General features: G+C 41.6%; 1 protein-coding gene across 1 annotated transcript in view; it reads right to left on the bottom strand.

Annotated features, from left to right (window-relative positions):
* Positions 1–19,342, bottom strand: part of LOC139204299 (transmembrane protein 132C) — a 106,944-nt gene that overhangs the window by 14,059 nt on the left and 73,543 nt on the right. Inside the window, exons 4-5 of the mRNA XM_070834297.1 lie at positions 18,642–18,828; positions 3,081–3,224 (exon numbers count right to left, since the gene is read on the bottom strand). Of these exons, the coding sequence (XP_070690398.1) occupies positions 3,081–3,224; positions 18,642–18,828 (331 nt within the window). The remainder of the gene's footprint in view (positions 1–3,080; positions 3,225–18,641; positions 18,829–19,342) is intronic.

The following is a 19,342-nucleotide window of genomic DNA, read 5'->3' on the forward strand; positions in this document are numbered from 1 at the left end:
AATTTAATGCGCACGTTGATTAATTATTCAGGGTTAATGTCACTCTGTGTTTACTTATCGTGAATCCCCCAGGTCCAAATTAGATAAATTAGTCATGTTTACATACATGATTGCAGGCGACGATTAGAACAGAGCTTCCCTGAGTGATCAGCAGTGAGCATGCAGGAGGGCGAATGCTCTGACCTACTATAGAGATCTCAGCTGCAGAGCTGTGGCTTTTTTTTTTTTTTTAAACATCTCTGAAAGCGATTTAATGTCCCTCTGGGTCTCACTTAACCATCCCTAACTCAAGCATAACACATGATACACTGGATCAATGGCGCAAAATATGCCCCTTCTGCAGTTTTGGGTTATGTTTCATTATCAGCCTTTAGTGTCATTACTTGAGTTTGATTTGCTGCACTCGACTGTCCTTTCTGATCTTGAGAGTTTCAAACAGGAAACACAGCTGGAAGATGCCCTTGGCACAGCAGGGTGCTGTTTCTAAATACTGAGCAGCATCTCAGCCCCTTAGAATTGGAAACAGACGATGCACTTGTTTTTGCTCTGGTTTTTTAGTGAGTCTCTCTATAGATTATTAAGGAGTCATTGGGATTCTGCTGGAGAACGGCATTTTGAAGAGCAAAGCCACTGATACCAGGGCTTAACTTTGTAATACTGTAAGGGACTTTTTATTCTGTTGTGCCCCAGGTTTGGAAGGGGATCTAAAAATAAAGGAACCTGACAGCAGCTTCTGCATATCAAACACACACTTTCATGTTGTTGGTTGGTATTTGTTTATCCTTTCTGGAGGATTTATATAGATGTGCTAAACATAGAAAATCTTCTCATCTATCCTTCACATAAGCTTTAATGTAGTGTCTATAAAGCTTCACAACACCTGCATAGTGTCAGAACGAACATAAATGTACATGAATATATTTATTCCTTTAAACATTTACAGAAACACTTGACTTGTGCCTATGTGTGTATGACATTGTACGTTGTTGGCCATTATTTGAACAATACTTTCATACAATATTTTCATCTATCTTTACTCAGCTTTGTTGTTGTTTTCGGAAATATGTGTCAAACATAGGGCAGCGCCCTTGTATGTCTTCACATACGCAGACAGTAAAGCTGATTTTGATTCATATTTGTTGCAATTTAATTTGAAGTTAAGTATTGCTAACTGAGTTGCTCTAATAACCAGAAAGAACTTGCAAATTGTCAGCAGTCTATTACAGTAAATGGACTGCACAGATAATTTAAATAATTATTTTATTTGCATTTTAATTAAATACATATGAATAAATTCAATATAAAGGCCTGAAAAGTGCATGTAATTGATTTATCTTGAATTACTATGCACAATACCGGTTCTTCTACAAGGTGTCCTTTCTCATAACTGCATTGAGATCCTTTTAAAAAAATCCTTTAAGTTACTAAACAATTAAGGGCAATGATGTTACACTGTTCTCTCTGCTTATATAGAAATATAATTAACTTATGCAAGTCGTGTAAGAGAGCAGTTATATGTTGTTTTTTTTTCTTTATAAGAGATGAGATACACACCAGGTTTCCATCCAAATGTAAAACAAAGCGCAAAGAGTTTCCGAGTCTTCAAAAGTGAATGCAAATCATCATGTTTCCTTCCACTACAGTTCTGCAAATATTAAGTTGGGCGATTAACAGTTAGTGGTGCCAGTTTACCAGTCATGTGCCAATAAAGGATAGCAAAAGAGGAGAACACAACAATACAATCTAATTAGAGGAATGCCAGTCAAACCTCAAACAACGTAGAAAAGACGATGAAGAGGAAATGGGAGGATGCAGTCTCATCGCTCCTCACAGATCTTTGGTCTGCTGCTATTTTTCGTCTCTTCATTGCGGTTGGCTGGCCACAAAAGTTACGGATAGAATATAGATTTGATCTATTATTTATTGACAGGAGACAAATAAAACTCTGAAAGAATGATATTTCATGTGGGATGATAATTAATGCTCTACTAAATGAGCATTTCTTTCTCTGAATCGTTTGCTTCTCTGCTCAGACGCATCATCTGTAATGTAACATGGAGCCACTGAGTGTTTCTGTTGCCAGGGTTGATCCAGCTTTTAATCACATAGTCCTGGATCCACAGCAGTTTGAAGGCTCTCTTTGCAGCCTCTGTGGTGGCTGCCATTACCCTCCTCCTGTGTACCTTATGCATGTGTAATTGCCTTGTAAGAATACTGCCAGGAGACGTCCCAAATATCGTGAACGTCTTTCATACCTTCAGTCATATGTTTGGTCTCTTTTCTCATTGGCTTCCTCGATGTTAAAACTTCACAGTTCCAGCAAACCTCATGTCCTAAAGCATTCCTCTCCACAGAGAGGTGGGGTGGGCTGAAGAGGACATCTTACATTCAGGGTCATAAATATATGATAATTGTTAGTAATGGATTCCATTGATGAGGGGCTTCTCTGACTGGAATGCAAAGTGCAGTAAACAACAAGATAACAAGCAGCACCAGAAAAAATATGGTAATACAAAATGAAAAGAGAACAATACAATAAAAAGCACCAGGAAAATGAAATGAAAATAAAACCATGCCCTATAAAGTGAAGATTCAGGCTCACCATATTTTCCTGAAGAAAAGCATTGCCACAGAACCAACACAGTAAAATGCAGATACAGTGCTCTGAATTTGAATGATCTTCATGGGTGGAAAGGTATGTTTTTATGACAGAACAGATACAGACCAGGTTTCTATCAAAGCGTAACGCAAATTTCAACAGCATTTTTAGAGTCTGCTTTAGAAATGTTCCCGTTTTGTGCCATTAAACCTTTTAAGAAGTAAAAGACACAATGACGTGATGAAAGAGCTCCAGTCAGCGGTGGTGAAAAAAATGATGATGAAAAATGCTTTTGTCAATAAATCAACTTTTCCACCTCAGTCAAGTTTAAAAACCACTTTGATATTTCAAGTTTTCTTTATTCTTTTCACTGTCACCACTCAGGTCTTTTAAGGAGCAAGCTGAAAATGCGCATTAAAGCAGCTGTATGGAACCACACTCACAGAGGCCCGTTGCTCTTTCGACAGATCGTCTTACTGACCTTCACCACGTCTTCGTCTGTAGAGCGACACTTGACTGCTTCGGAGACATCAGTAACGGATGCGTCGATTCCAATGGTCACCACCTTTACTGGGACAGCCACCGTTTTCCCGGTCAGCACGGCCGTGTTCAAAATCTCAGAGTCCTGCAGACAGGAAGAGAGAGAGAGAGAGACATAAGCAAAGCCACAGTGGAAGGCCTGGCAGGTCTCTAATCTGGCCAGTAACAGACAATCAGTAATTACTAGCTCAGAAAGAATAGAAAAAGCGACAGTAACAAGTAGTATTGAAAATGACCTAAAGAGGCTTTGCACAATCACAGCTCAATTAGCGATTATTGGGGAAACGCTGTGAAACAGAGCCACTGCTCAGTGGACGGCTAATGACTGATGGCAGCCGGTGAGCAGGACAGTGTTACAGCAGCTAAGAGTGCATGTCTTTGTCATTTAAATTCGATTGTGCCGCGTCCACTGTACAGCTACAATCTAGTTTAAGTTCCCTTGGCGCGCTTGATCTGCTGGAAAAAAAATGTCTTCAGTTTTTAAAAGTGCAACAAGCAGCATTTTGTGTCCATTGATTTTTGAATAGCTACCGTTGGGTTTGTGAGCTGAGTTGCTAATTACGAAATGACCCATAAGTATTCGGGGGCTGTTTTAATTATTGTGAATGGGATTATTTGGATGAAAACATTCCCCACACTGCCATGTTCTTCAGCCAGCTAATTGATGAAAGTAATTTAGCATAATATTGTTGTTGGCTTGTCGTCAAAATCACAGATCACTACATAAAATGTAGATTTTACTTGATCATTGACAGGAGACAAATAAAAGAATGATATTTCATGTGGGATGATAATTCATGCTCTGTTAAATGAACATTTTTATCGGAATCATTCGCTTTTCTGCTCAGACACATCATCTGTAATGTAACATGGAGTCACTGAGTGCCAGGGTTGATCCAGCTTTTAATCATATGGTCCTGGATCCACAGCAGCTTGAAACTCCGAACTCTGTGGCGGCCGTCATTACCCTCCGCTAGTGTATCCTGTGCATGTGTAATTGCATAGTAAGAATACTGCCAGAAGACCCCTCCTCTCCACAGAGAGGTCGGGTGGGCTGAAGAGGGCATCTTACATTCAGGGTCATAAATATATGATAATTGTTAGTAATGGATTTCATTGATGAGGGGCTTCTCTGACTGGGATGCGAAGTGCAATAAATAACAAGATAACAAGCAGTACCAGAAAAAATATGGTAATACAAAATGCAAAAAGCTAAGAGCAGGAGTTTAAAAAAAAGGACCTTGTGCCTTGTCTTGTCTCTCACTTCCTGTTTTATTTTGAAAACTAAAACTCTCCTCTCGTTTCAGGCTCATTGACTTCCTGCCCTTGTGTGTTTCCCGCCTTTGTGATTGTCTGCCCCACCCTGATTGTTTGCACCTGTTCCCCGTTACCTCTTGTATTAATAGTCTGCGTCTCCCCTTGTCCCGTGTCAGAGCCATTGTATCAAGCCATTGTATCAAGCCACGCTAAGTGTATTATAAGTATCTTGTCTTTGTTTGTAGATAAGAGTTGTATCACCTGTCAAAGAGTGTCTTGGGTTGTGCGTTTGGGTCCCTCCTGTCCCTGAGCCCCAGTGCTTAATAAGCATGGCCACAGAACCTACTAAATAACCAAAAAATGCAGATACTGTGCTCTGCATTTGGATAATCTTCATGCAAGGAGAAAATGCATAGCCCACCAACACACTGTGGTCTTTCAGCTCCATAAAATACCCCTATTTTAATCATTTACATATCATGGTTCAAAGGGGTTAACTCTTGGCATCTCTGGTTTCAATATACAGTGGGTACGGAAAGTATTCAGACCCATTCACTTTTTCCACATTTGGTTATGTTACAGCCTTATTCCAAAATTGATGAGGAAAAAAAAGAATTTAATCAATCTACACACAATACCCCATAATGACAAAGTGAAAAAAGTTTTTTAGAAATTTTTGCAAATGTATTATAAATAAAAAACTGAAATATCACATGTACATAAGTATTCACACCCTTTGCTATGACACTCAAAACTGAGCTCAGGTGCATCCTGTTTCCACTGATCGTCCTTGAGATGTTTCTACAACTTGACTGGAGTCCACCTGTGGTACATTCAATTGATTGGACTTGATTTGGAAAGGCACACACCTGTTTTATATAAGGTCCCACAGCTGACAGTGCACGTCAGAGCAGAAACCAAGCCATGAAGTCAAAGGAACTGTCTGTAGACCTCCGAGACAGGATTGTATCGAAGTATTCACACCCTTTATTCAGTACTTTGTTGAGGCACCTTTGGCAGCGATTACAGCCTCAAGTCTTCTTGGGTATGATGCTACAAGCTTGGCACACCTGCATTTGGGGTGTTTTTCCCCATTCTTCTCTGCAGATCCTCTCAAGCTCTGTCAGGTTAGATGTCTGAATACTTTCCGTACCCACTGTATATTTAAATCAGTGATATAGTAAGTCTACAAATGTATCAATTTACAATTTAATAAATGAATATATGCTTTACATTGGGGCTTTGACCACACTGAATCATACGAATTCCACTAGAGTCAAAATCTGACACTGTGGTTAAAGTGCTACAGTAGTATTTAACCACTACCTCATTTAGTTCTGTGGAATAATGAACTAAATTACAAAAATGACGCTTCAGGTACTGCATAATTTTTTGATTGCAGATAAAAACTAGGGAAATATCCCCCCAACGCATTAAGTTTTACCTTTAGCTAGGGCTAGCCACGGCCATCTCACTACCTCGCTTGCACTTGTCTGCACAATTACTGCATTTTGACTCCAGAATAACACAGAATAGCCAATATATTGTATATTATTGAAGGTGAGACTTAACCTGGCACGACAGGTTTTTAAATGAATACGTTTTGGGGCCAATCAGTTTTAACTAGGCTCTATGTAAAAAGCAAGAATGCTGCTATTTTCCCCTAGACTGTATTAGAAGTACTCTTAGTGAGTGACCTCAATGGTCTAGACAGCCCTGGCTCTTTAAGTTCAATAGCACAGCTTCATCACTCTGAACATAAATCTTAACCTTTCATTACACACACACACTCACACACACCACTATTGTCACAGAAGATAATTGGGGCCAATTAGGATAAGTTTGAGATAACTTTTGCTCTCTAAAGTCACCCGTGCACATTGGATTGTCTCTTCCACTTATTCAGCCCAAAGAAATTGCGCTTCAATTACATAGATTGCTATGGAACCTTTGGCAGCACATTAAACAGCTGCCAATGAGGTCAAAGTGTACTTCTCAATACTTGTACCATACGGCAAACATAGCCCTCTTGCTAGTGGGGAACCAAAATGACTTTAGCTAATTGTATGGAATGACAAACATCTCTCATTCAAGAGGCTGTATTCATTCTGCTATTGGGACGGTCTTACACAAAAGATGAGCATTTATTTCCACAAATTCAATGAGCGGGAACCCCAAGACACCCTTTTTTACACTGTATTGAAGCTTTGCCAACACCGAAGACATTTCCGTGCTATTCTATTGAGGCTGCTACTATTATTTTTCCTTTAACAGAGACACTCCAGAGTGACGCCTGTTGAATAAAACGTCACATTCATTTAAAGTAATATTGCTAAACCTGACAAGTGCAGACAGAACCAATCTACAGTGCCTGACTTCCTGTCATCACATTCATGTGCATCCCGCTGTCACCAGGGAAGTACACAAGGTTTGTACACTGCCCTGCTCCCCTGGTTTCTGAAGACTTCCCCCTGTGTTTGAGAGCTTGTGAATCAGAGGCATTCAGAAAAGAGAAAATGAGGATTAAGTTTGGCTGAAAGGAGCCTGGTCGTTTGTAAGCATCAATTACTGAGACCATACAGCTGTGGAGTGAAATGATTATTAGTTGAGCCGAGAGATACCAATGAATCACAAAAAAAAAACACTTAATCTTCAAATAGCTTTTCATTACAATTTTATAGACTGTGACAGTGTTATATAGTAATATAGCCCCCCCTCTGCCCCCTTTCCCGTGCCGCCGACTTTGATTCAATTCCCCCTAAAATCGAGGGTTGCTGTAAATTAATTCTGTGTCTGCTGGGATTCCTCCGTTTCCAGAGGGTCATCTATAATACATGATGGGGTAAATGGCTGGGACCTGGTGAAAGTGGAGGCTAATGTTAGATTACAGCAGCTGGAGATGACCCAGCAGGTTGGGAGCAGCAGAGAGCCGGGCCCGGCAGTAATAAGCCACAGCAGCAACCAACACAGATGCATCAGTGGTCCACACACTCAGACACACAGACAGTGCAATTAAAGAAGGAATAGAGACCAGTGGTGTATATCAGCAGCGTTACTCAGTCATCTTACAGTAGTCTGAAAGAAGATGAAATGAGATTTGGGCCTGTGAGACTGGAAAAATTACAGTCACAGATTGATGAGTTTCTGACTTTAGACGCTGGATATCCTACAAGGCGACTTTGACTAGAATGTATTTAAACCTTTGTTCTGTACCTGCTTTGTTTTTACGGTCCTTCAATCTAGAATTTCAAGTAAAACCATAATGATAATAAAACAGTAGACTGGTTTGAGTTTTCTCTGATCTCTATCTAATTTTGTATCAAACAGTAATGCAACAGATTTCCTGACAAATCGAACAGAATTACACTTCATGTAAATTGCATTACAGCCCGAGCTTGTTAATGATGTCCTCATTTTCTACTGTCTACTGTTTAAAGATTACTGTGGCGCTGATCTATTAATGGATAATTCATGGCAAACTGTAACATTGTCAGAAAATAATGTACCATGCAGAGTGCATTATTTTATTAAGTGCAATGGTCTGAAACAATTCAGGACCACTTATGCGGCACCATGGCCAGTGACTACAAGTGTGCAGTGAAGTGTATTGGTAATTCATATTTTTGGCCAATATGCTCAATAAAAAGAACAGCAGAGTCTTTTCCAGGGCCAAAAAATGCCTTGAAACTAGATTTTAAGACATGATTTTGCAGTCCTTTATCGGTCTCCTCTACATGACGGATCCTCAAGATTATGTAATAATACAGATATCACATTGAGGCTGCTGTCATTCTAGTTTAGATTGTGCTTTTTTAGTGATGTACACAGTATTATCACATTCATTTACGATTGATTAAACCATACATGCACCCCTTTGTGAATCTAAAGGGCCCCTGAGGGTTTTGGCCCAGGGGAGGTTGCCCTTTAAGGTGCTAATCCAGCCAAGTAGAAGCAGAAGAGGTGTCAGCCTACTAACACTGCTCACTGATAAGCATTGGTTTTGAACGGTGATGAGGTTGCATCATAACAGCTGTGCACATATCTGAATATAAAGCACACACAAAACTGTGTAATCTCTGTGCCTACTACATGTTTAACCCCCCCCTTGTCCTCCTTTTAGCCCCTCCCTCGTCCCTGAATGTATCAGAAAAAAAAGACAAAAGATAATAGTAATAATATTTGTATAGCACCTAATATAGAAATGCTTAAACAAAGAACATGAGACAATAATGCGATTGCACAAAGGCAGGTATTAATATTTCTAAAGGTGTTTGTAAGCGTGCAGCAAGCTTTATAGTGCATTTGATTCTCAACTGTTGACGCTGGTGTTTGTGCTTTACTTAAAAGCCAATCTGCCCCCTCAAGTCTCACAGACAGGAGTCTTTTTGTTCAATAATCTGTGGCAGAACTGCCTGCCTGCTTTATCAAGGATCTCTCTGTTAGCATTCCGCACGCTGCTGTGGCTGGTAATGTGCTCTGGGCCGTAATTTCTGCCTGTGTCTCGGTTGGATCTGAAAATAAGTGAGATTTATGGTGTCAGCCTGAGTGACACGGGCAGCATGAGAAGTAGCAAAGCTGCCCGTCCTGGTGTTGCGATTAGCCATTGCTTCTACCCTGCACTAACACATCCACATTCTGACCCTAGCATCCTGGCTACTGCAACAAACGAACAGGTCAAGCACGGTGTCGAGTTGGGGACTTTCGGACCTGCATTATTCATGGTGCAGCAGAGGGAAGGCAAGGTTGTAAACATAGTGTAAATGCTTAGTGTGTACTAGTCGTGTCAGTCCCTCATTGTTGTGGCTGTCCTTAAGCCAACAAGCTGTCCAGCTTAACCCAAAGTCAGGATAGTACAATATCCTATACTGTCAGCTAAAACACCTAATGTGGCACTTTAACGACTATGATTGATGCCTTGTCATTGGACAAGAGCTGCTTCATGATCATTCTTGTAATTTCAAGAGCAAAAGCATTAAAGAGGATCACGAAGTACGCCGATAATCAACGAACCTATGGTAAATTAAATATTCATAATTCTGATCAACATTCTCATCCCTTGCCGATAAAGTAAGCATATGTCTAAAGAAACTGAAATGGGAGTGGAAGGATAGTGAATTATGCTGTAGACATTAAACGCCACTCAGGCAGTGTCCTGAGGCTATTAAGCAGACTAAAAGAGACAAGTCCTTTCATTAGCTCCTCTCTCCACATTGTGCAATGCTCAATGTGGCACTTCCTCCCTTCTATTCCAGTGGGCGTTTAATTGGCTAGAAGGGAGATACATGGAAGAGAGTGGGAATAAAGGCCTTGGTAGCACCATGCAGAGCAATACATCACTGCATGACAGCGCATTGAAGTGGTGGGATGGTTGTGAAGCCAACACTGCCTTTTAATGAGGGTCTCTCTCCTGCTCCCTTCTCTCCTCTTCCCACTCTTGTTGCTCCAAGAATGAGCCAGTTCCTCTCCCTTTCTTCCCAGCTGAGTGGATGAAGGTGGCTGCAGTACGTGGCACACAAAGACCCAGTTGAGTAGCCGTGCCCTGTCTGAGGTACATGCCGGTCAGAGATCTGACCTGCTCATTACTGCTGGCTGTGGCTGGTAGGGAGAAGGCTAAATAGATGGCTGCTTTGGCAATGGACCTGCTCCAGAAAGTGTCATTTTAAAAGGGAAGGTAATGGGAGATCATGGTGAAGATCAAATGGACAGGATTGGTGCCTCGGAATCAGCAGGCCTGTCGAGGACTGCTATAGTAGGTACCTCGTTCGACAATTAAGAGACATCATAGAAAGGGCACTGAGTGGAAGAGTGGAAGACAACCACACAAAGGTGGAGATATGTGAATGAGCTGAATTGTTGGGCTGTTTGCTGTTATTGATGGTGTAGATAATGGCCCGTGGCACATTTTTGAGTGTGTCCTCTAAAATTCACTATAATTATTCATGAGGATTATCGTGTAGCATATATAGTTTTTGCAGTTGTATGCACTCCTAGTGAAACGTGTAGTAAAACATTTCCTTCCTTTGATTAGGTGCAAACTTGCTCTACCTTCAACAGTTTCATAGTAACAAGGTGTAGGGCAGGTTTTACTTTTACCAAAGTTTTATATTGTGTTTTTTAAATCCATACACAAACCACACTGTAAAAATGACAACTTGTAGTGTTACAAAGGTACAAAGGTCCAGAGTCCAGAATCCTCATCGCTGTTTGTACAACTGTTTGTTTTACTACCGTAAGTTTCCCTGACTGATATAAAAGAATACAGCATTTTACAAATGAATGTCTGACCTGAATTTGACTTTTGATGCCTGTGTGACTGTGAAAGCAGCATGCTAAGAAAGAGAACATCAAAAGACAGTTGGCACTGATCCTTCCGAACACTCTCCACAGTACCTGAAGGATAAAAGTGCTGCAAAAACTTGAACTCCTGAGATTAGTGTGCTCAGTGGTGGAATGATTTATGATGTATTGTTGCCCTCACAAACTTCAAAAGAAGGGCAACCGATGACGCATCACTCTCTCTCCTTCATCAGAGCTGCTTGGTCAGTTATACAAGAGGATTCACACGACAGTTCATGGACAGTATTGATGTTTTAGTCACATTGAATTGCTCTCAACTGTAAATTATTAATGAGTGCATATGATTTGCGGCTAAACTTTGACTGTGGGGAACTACCACAGTGACAAGCTGCTGACAGGACAAATCCTCCCACAAATATTAATTACATTATCAACTATCCCTTATTCCAGCCTGCATGGGTTGTCGACAGCAGAGTCTATACTAGTGTCTATTTTAAATCTTATCAAGCATTGACATTTTATTTTTCAAAAGAGACACACAGAATGCAAACAAAGGCAATTTCTACGTGACAGGAAACTGTGCAAGTTAGTGAGCTGCAGTTACAGTGCTTTGTGCTGAATCCATTCATCTTCAGGGCATCTCTTATAAACAGGCCTGTCCTTAATATGAGTACACTAATGGAGAGCCCAGATTGTGTGTACTTTCAGAACAAAGTTAGGAATTATCAAGGGCTGGTACGAGAACGACGGAGCCACCCTCTGGAGCTCAGTGGCCATGAATTGCACCTCACACTGTGAAAAGGAGCTGGTGAATAAAACATGGCTGGATGTGGAAGTACAATATTTTAGGTTTATAGGACGAATCCCCAGCAATTCTCATGAATATGATACCTGTAATACATCTAGATCGGATGTCCCTGGTGAATTTCAACAACTGTCAGACGCAGCTCCGGAGGAACCAAGGTCAGGCACCAGGGACACCAGCTCACTGCTCACCTGAGAGATGAGTGAGAGAGCTGCAGGGGCTCGGGGGAGGGAGCGGGCGGCCACTTTGACTGATGTTAGCTTGGGTACAGTGATGTCTCACTGGTGCCCGTGCAGTTTGCCCATTGAGCCGGGGCCCGTGGGCCAGAAAGCTAGGAAACAACCCTCCCTGCTCCGGTCTGCTCAGTTCCAGCCTGATATCTATCACGCAGCCGATCAATAAAGAGTTCTTCACCAACAGCCATCCATGCCTGTGGGAGATGACCTCCTGATCTCTGTCTGATTTCTTCACCCGGCTCTGATCGAGATCCATACTGCAAGCTTAGCTTGGCTTAGCTTGGCTTAGCTGCCCTCTGGACACAGACCTCTCTCAACAGGCACAAAGGTCAGCTCCACTGTAGAGTCCATTACCACTAGAAAAAATACACACATTCGTCTCAAACCTCAGTGGACCAGAGTTAAAGTAAAAAATGAATAGAAGTGGGCCAGAATGTGAAGAGGGATGTTAACAATTATGGGGAGATGTGAGATATGGACATGCGCAGACCCTCTGTGATTGATCTGTTGGTCTGGACCCTGTCCTGCTCTTCATCCCTGCTTTTTTTTTTTTTGGTCTGTTTTCACCATAACTGACAGAGATACAAGAACAGAGAGGGCTACAGTAACAGGAATGAAGTTTCACAGCATTCAATTAGGAAAACCACAAAATAAGTGGTTCCAAAGGGTACAGGTTTTAACCACATTCTGTGGTGAGAGTAAAATAAACCTTTACACAAATGCAGTGTTCTGTGCATGAACCACACAATGCATTGCGGATCATCTTCTGAGAATTGCCAAGGCACACTTAACAAGCAATCTGACCTCACTGCTGGAGGAAGCATTCTGGGAAGGTTGGCTTTCTTAATAGTGACTAATAATTTAGTTTTGCAGCAGTAAAATGTATTCGTCTAATCGCATACTGCAAAGGCTGTACCAAAACCTCATCCAACTCACTGTTAGCCTTTCAATCACGAAAGCGTTTCAGAGCATATAGTCTTCCTGACATTGGAGGAATTTGCCAATAAGCCTCAGTGTATCTGCTCTTTTTTGAAAATAACTCCCATTGTGCAGCAGTGCCATGAAAAGGTACAAGAGTTCACCCACTCCCTGCCTCATTTGTTACTGTACATGCTGTCGCTGCAGTCACAGTGAAAGTGAGTGTCAGTCCTTTATATCCCATGATGACAACGGAGTTAAAGAGCATGAAAAATGTTAATCTGTACAGTATCAAGGACTCTGATCATGTTCTGATTCAGGTCACCATCATAATTAGAATTACATGTAGTACGCCACATGTGCATACTCAGGCAGCCTCAATTAGTGTTACCACTTCATCATCAGCCTCTACGCTGTACTACTGTAGATGCTAATGGATTGCTCACTCGGGGTGCATTTATCAGCCCCCTATTGTACACTGCACGAGTCGTGCTATGTTTTATCCTGTTCCACTAAAACAGCAGGGACATGCAACAGACTCTCAGCACTAGTGGAACAGACTGGCAGACATCATTAGATGACTGAAATCAGCCACTTTTCAGACACGTTGTGCAGTACATCCTCTTTTGATAAACAGCTTGTATGATATTACTTGTGCCTGTGCGGCATTTCTGCAGGATTAGCTGGCGCACAAGTGCTTATATCTGTATGTCTAAATATATGCTTGATAAATGGTTCTCCAGATTTCACTTGCTTGGCAGAGAAGATGTGCGTTGCAACAGAGGGAATGGAATTGAAAGGAGTAAAATGAAACATTTATTGGAGGATGTTGATAAATGACTTTATCATGTGAGAGCAGAAGTGGCCAGAGAAGGCCAGGGTGATGATGTATTGTTTAACGATACATTGGAGAGGTACGTGAATACAAACGGCTGCTTTCATTTTTCCTCATCTCTATGCCGGCGAATGCTCGTGTGAGTGAGCACAGTTTGGTGTCTCGGCTGGAACAGGAAGACTGATGAGTCCAGATATGATGTATGCCCTGTCCTCCTGCTCCCTCTCCATCACCAGGCATCCACAGCATGGGTAATGATGATGAGGGCAGCCCGGACAGGAGCATATTACTTCACGATAGTAAAAGATAATGGACCAGCCTCCTACTGTGCAGGGGAATCTGCTCAGGCATCCAATTACTGGCTTTAAGATCCATCTCAAGATGACCCAAAAAAACACAAAGCTCTTTCACACTTTAAGTGAAATGGAGAATGCCAACACAAGGAGGCGGGGGGTGACGAGGAAGGCAATTAATCTACATTGTTAATATATTAATGTATGTTTGTCAAAAGCAAGCAGAAAATTATAGGGTGAGAAAATAGGAGGAGAAAAAAAAGATCTAAAAAAGCAGGTGAAAAGAAGACAAGCCAGGACAGGCGAGCAGTATTACAGTCGACACGAAGAGTTCTGAGGCATTTCCTTCGCTCTAAACTGACTAAAACTTTTGAGTACTCTTTTCATTTTCTGCTTTTGAAATAATTGCTGCATTTGCAGAACTCCTGCTTCACGGTTTGAAATTGGTGACAAAGTGGTGAGCTGTGCTCTGAGGCCCCCCCAATGCAGGTGGGTCTGTGACAACACACAGGAGGAGCCCTCTTCAAAGGGAGCGGAAAAAAAGAGAGCTCATCTTTCAAAACGATGTCGCTGCTTTCCCAGAGGTGTCACCCATGGCAGAGCCCATCACTTGGCAGGGAAAATGTAATAAAAAGACCTTTTTATAATAATCAATTCCAGCAAGGGCACAGTAATTTTGAACACGCCATAAATGGCTACGGAACGGGTCTGAGAAGCCATCGGAGTAATAGGCCATAAATGTGATCAAATCCAAAATAAGCTTCCCATTACTAATAGTCATTAGCTTTATTACATTACAACCTTTAGAGACATGGTCAGTTATGGATCCTCATTCAGTTTATGAGATTATTTCTGGTCAAAACACAATTACAGCAGCTTTTCCATTATGACAAAATACAGTCGAGCTTATTAGGCTAATTAGTGCTAATTACAGACGAAAGGACCTTCTAGAGCAAAACCACAGAGTTGTTGTGTCAACAGATGTCTTCAGCATGCTCTGTAAGGTCTCCCCTCTCAACTTGATTAAAAAAGATTGGCGAATTTCCCGGCAACCCCCAAAACCATCTCTGAAAACACCCCTTTTTCCCTCTACGTCTATTTCTCTGCCTCTCCTCTGTTCTTCTTTTCTTTTTACTTTCATCTGTTACCTTACTTTATTGTCCACGTCACTGGTCATATCAACGACAACGACGAAAAATGCAATAATCACAAGAACAACACAGAATAGTCTGAATAGCTACAGTACTGTAGTTAACTCCAAAGGCAGCTAAACAATCATATCTTTTTCTTTTCACGCTCCATTGAGGAATATTTTTTTGATACTAACACTGATGTAATATTGTTAATACTGTTGATCTCACTACGCACCAACACTTCATCTCATCTTTTTTCTAAGGAGTTAGGGGAGGTAACAAGATGCGAAAACACAAATCTCAGTAAAAACTTGTGTTCGACCCGTGGTGAGATAGAGGACTCTGAGGGGATGCCAATAGTGCTCTGTTTTCTGCTGGGTGAGTAAGTTACGTTTAAAGCTTGCCAAAAGCCAGAAAACAAGACACTACAGATCAAGTGCTGAAAACTGCCGAAGCACACTTTTACACATTTCCACAGAATTTAAACAAACAGCCCTGATGGCAGGTTTTACAACTGGTTTAAGTTCTTAGGCTACAAGGTTGCCTCGTAAGTTAAAAACATCACAACACTTGTATCCAAGGCCAACATACCGCATAAAGATTCCTTCTGTAAGGCTCCCAACACTCAACCTCAGAGTGGTGAAAAATGCATTATGGTCTTTTCTACCGGCTTTACATCTGGAGTAAACTAAAAGCTTGTAGCCGACAGTCTGTAGCTGACATATCTAAAAACATGATGCTGGCTCTGTGCTGTTGTGCGCAGACATCTTTGAGTTATTAGGTCTGACCGCTTCCCTGTGTTGTTCCCTCATGATATTCCCATATTGCAAGATTTGAGTGCCTACTTTAAGTAACTCACCAATGTTTCATGAACACTTGGACACTTGGATAAAGTTGCAGCCCTTCCCGGGTCTCCCAGTCACGACGTCCTACCATCAAAGAAGCCCATCAGTACTAGGCATGTGAATATATTACACTCTGTCCACCCACGTTTCATATATCATACCGTATGTATTCTCCGCCACATCTCCCTCTTCACAACTCTATTACAGTGACTTCAGTTCTGAGTGCAAAAACCTGTTTTCTATTGGAATCACTGACTTTGTTTTCCCTTAGGTGGAGGCAGTGCGGCGATGTGTCCGTCTGTGTGTGTGTAAGGGGGGTTGACGACACTGCTCTTACATTATCCTGCTTCCTCTCTTCTACCAGCGAAGAGTGTAGCAGGGGGAAGGGAGAGGAACTTATCAGTGGGCCTTTCATGCCACAGTGATCCGAAGTAATCTAATTCAGCCTTCCTCTTTCTCGCTTGTATGCCTCTCTCATATTGGTGCATGCGGATTGCAAAAGCCTTATGTGCTTGTGTGTGTGTGTGTGTGTGTGTGTGTGTGTGTTTGTATGCGTGCATAAAAGTGAGGAGAGAGGGGAGAGAAAGGGGGACAGAGGGAGATAGACAGAGTTAATGAGTTCTGAATGTGTCTGCATGTATAAGTATTTGTGTTGTGTTAAGTACCACAGGATGGCTGGAGATACTGTGCACCTTGGGAAGTTGTCTGAGCGTGAGAAGCACTTGGGAGAAAATTAAGTACACAACTGAAGAGAGTGTGCTTGCCTCATGGTGAAGCAAAATGAAACAGAAATAAAATTGTGCCAGTTAACCTCTTCCAAATAAAAGTCAGATGATGAAAGTGTTCCAAATGTTAGTATCAAAGGTATTTGCTGATCAGTGAACCTGATAGTTTTCAACACAGTTTCCACACACTCTCTGACATGATAGCAGCTACTGACAGGCCCTCTGAACAGAATAGCAAATCTAGGAAAGGAGATGACAGAGCCTTTCTGTACAGAGTACACACACACACACACACACACACACACACACACACACACACGCACACACACACGCATACACACAGTATGCCGTCTGTTTTAGTACACATGAAACTCTCCTGAGAGGCTCCTGCCTGAATTATCCTGTCCTTAATTGATTTAGCCAAGTTTAGCAAATAACTGTAATATCAGGTTAATTGAGATGGATTTTTGCCACTTTGAAAAAAGTTAGACGATTCATAGTCCGCCTCAGAATCCCTTCTTCTGTATGAAATATGCAAAATATTCAGAGTGAGGAAGTCGACAGTTTTAAAGGTGCCTGATGAGTGTGTGCTTTGAAGAGGTGTGAGCTCACTCACAGAACTGATTTTACAAAAGCAACAGAGTAAGCAGCAGGTATTTCCTCTTATATGCTCTTACAGCAACAGCTACACCAAATCATTCCAATGATGAGTTGAAATGAAGTTTTTTGTAAAGCAGGTGATAACAAATTTAGTTCTCGTCGATTGTGAGATAATCATGCAGATCGTGTTTTGCCATTTTTGTCAGGGGATGTACATATTTTTGTCAGGAGATGTAATATAGAGCACGCTGTACATTCCTCGAACAATACGGGGAAGCTATACATCAGCGGCATGATGTGAGAGAAAGAACTTGAACAATATTGCAGCATTAAACACATGGCTTCAATTATCCTGAGGATGGATCAGTGGGTGAGGATGCGCTGCGTTCCTCTGAATCCAGGAACAGCCACCCACGTGTGTCTATCATCTACACAGCTACGGGCAATACTTAGAGAATAACATTGACACAACAGTCAGGTATGTATCACGCATATCAGAGGCACCGAAATAGAAATGAATGCAATTGTTGTTTTAGTAATCAGCGCTGATATGACAGCAAGTCTTTCTCTTTAGTCAACACAATTGATTTTGCATATTTTTTTTTACCTGAGTGTTCTTGATCTAAATCAGAGGCAGTGCTCTCTGGGTCGCAGAACAAAGCTGTAGAGATGTGTGAAAGTCTCTCTGTGTGAAGTTCTATGTGGGAGCTTTGGTTAATCTACACAACACAGTACCTGTGCCTCGCTGGGGGAGACAGACGGCTCCAGGCTTACCCTCAGGCCAGAGCCAAGCTCTAGACCCCATCTGTGCTCAAGTAAACGTACATAAGTAATATCAGCAAACTGATCATTTACGTATCACAATATAAAGAATGGCCCCTTTCAGAGTGCTACTGTGTATATATACTATATGACTGGATCATCATTAATGATGCATTAGCGTGTGTGCAGCATACTGATGTTGTAGCTGTCAAGGTAGAACAAATTTGATTAATCTATATATTGCTGAGTTAGTATAGGACCTATTTATGATTTGTTATATTATATCCCCTGAAGGAAATAGCAAACAATTGACAAGGATGAATTTGCTCAACAAAAAATCCATTTAACATAAAATCTTCATTTGAATGATTTGATTTAGCTGAGGTGTAAAATTGTATCAGATGAAATATTTCTCCTGTTGTTTATTTGTTGTTTATTGTGGCTCAGTATATTAATACAAATGCACTAATAGAACTATTTCAGTGTCAGGGAACTTGGCAACATTTACTCCACAAGTTGTAAAAGCAAATATCCTGCTTGCTGTTGAAATATTTAGTAAAATATCTTTTTTTTGGTACTAAATGCTTCTCTTTTAAAGCGCCATCAGTCATGGTTGAAGTGCAGTCATTCTCAGCCATTTCCAATGCAAACTATTTCATTCATGTGCTTAAAAGAAGATGCAAATGTTGATTCAGAGATTCAAAGTGTAAAATTAAGACAATAATTTACATTAAGAATGATGAGTGTGCGGCTCTTTATTTGGGTGTAGCGCTGAGCTGGAAGTGGCATCACTCACCATGGCCAGGGGCACGATGCCCGCCAGGTCCTCCTGCGCCAGTCGGATCTCCGTCTCGGCCTCTTGTGTGGCGGCATGACTGGCCGGGTACTCCACCTGCCAGGCCATCCAGCGGCTTCCCAGCGGCTCTGGAAAGCTTTCCATTTTCAGATCCACCTGGAGCACCCTCTGAACTCCCATCTCAGACCTGCCAGAGCACAGAAAAAACAAAGAGAGTGAATGGTTAAGCAGATGGCTGGGTGAGGGTTTGAAAAAGAAAAGATGTGTGTTCATGAGCTCATTCAACCTACTGTCTGCTCTAATGACGACAAGTGGCAAAGGCTGATGAATGTGTCTGTGAGTGAAATCTGTGACATTTTACCAACTGAAATTCTCCAAAATGTCAAGTCCCCTTGTGTTTGACTCTCTGGTCAACCCTCTGCTTCTTGGAATAATTTCGCCCTATTTTTTTTTATGCCTCTCACACTTCTGCACAGGTGATGTGCACTGTAAATAGAACCTGTAATCTCACGTAGTTCAAAGTATTGCTCCACCAGGCATCCCCCCTGCTGAGGAGTTGATGGTCGGGTTTGTCACCGGTGCCCTTGTTTGCTGTAGCAGAGTGTAAATATAAGGCATGCTCTGGCACGATCTACGGCAGGCCTGAATTACGCCAGACAAATGGCGAGCGTTGATAATAAAATTTCCCATGGCGCCATATG

Source organism: Pempheris klunzingeri, chromosome 7 (assembly GCF_042242105.1).
Source record: "Pempheris klunzingeri isolate RE-2024b chromosome 7, fPemKlu1.hap1, whole genome shotgun sequence".
In the NCBI taxonomy this organism is placed as follows: Eukaryota; Metazoa; Chordata; class Actinopteri; order Acropomatiformes; family Pempheridae; genus Pempheris; species Pempheris klunzingeri.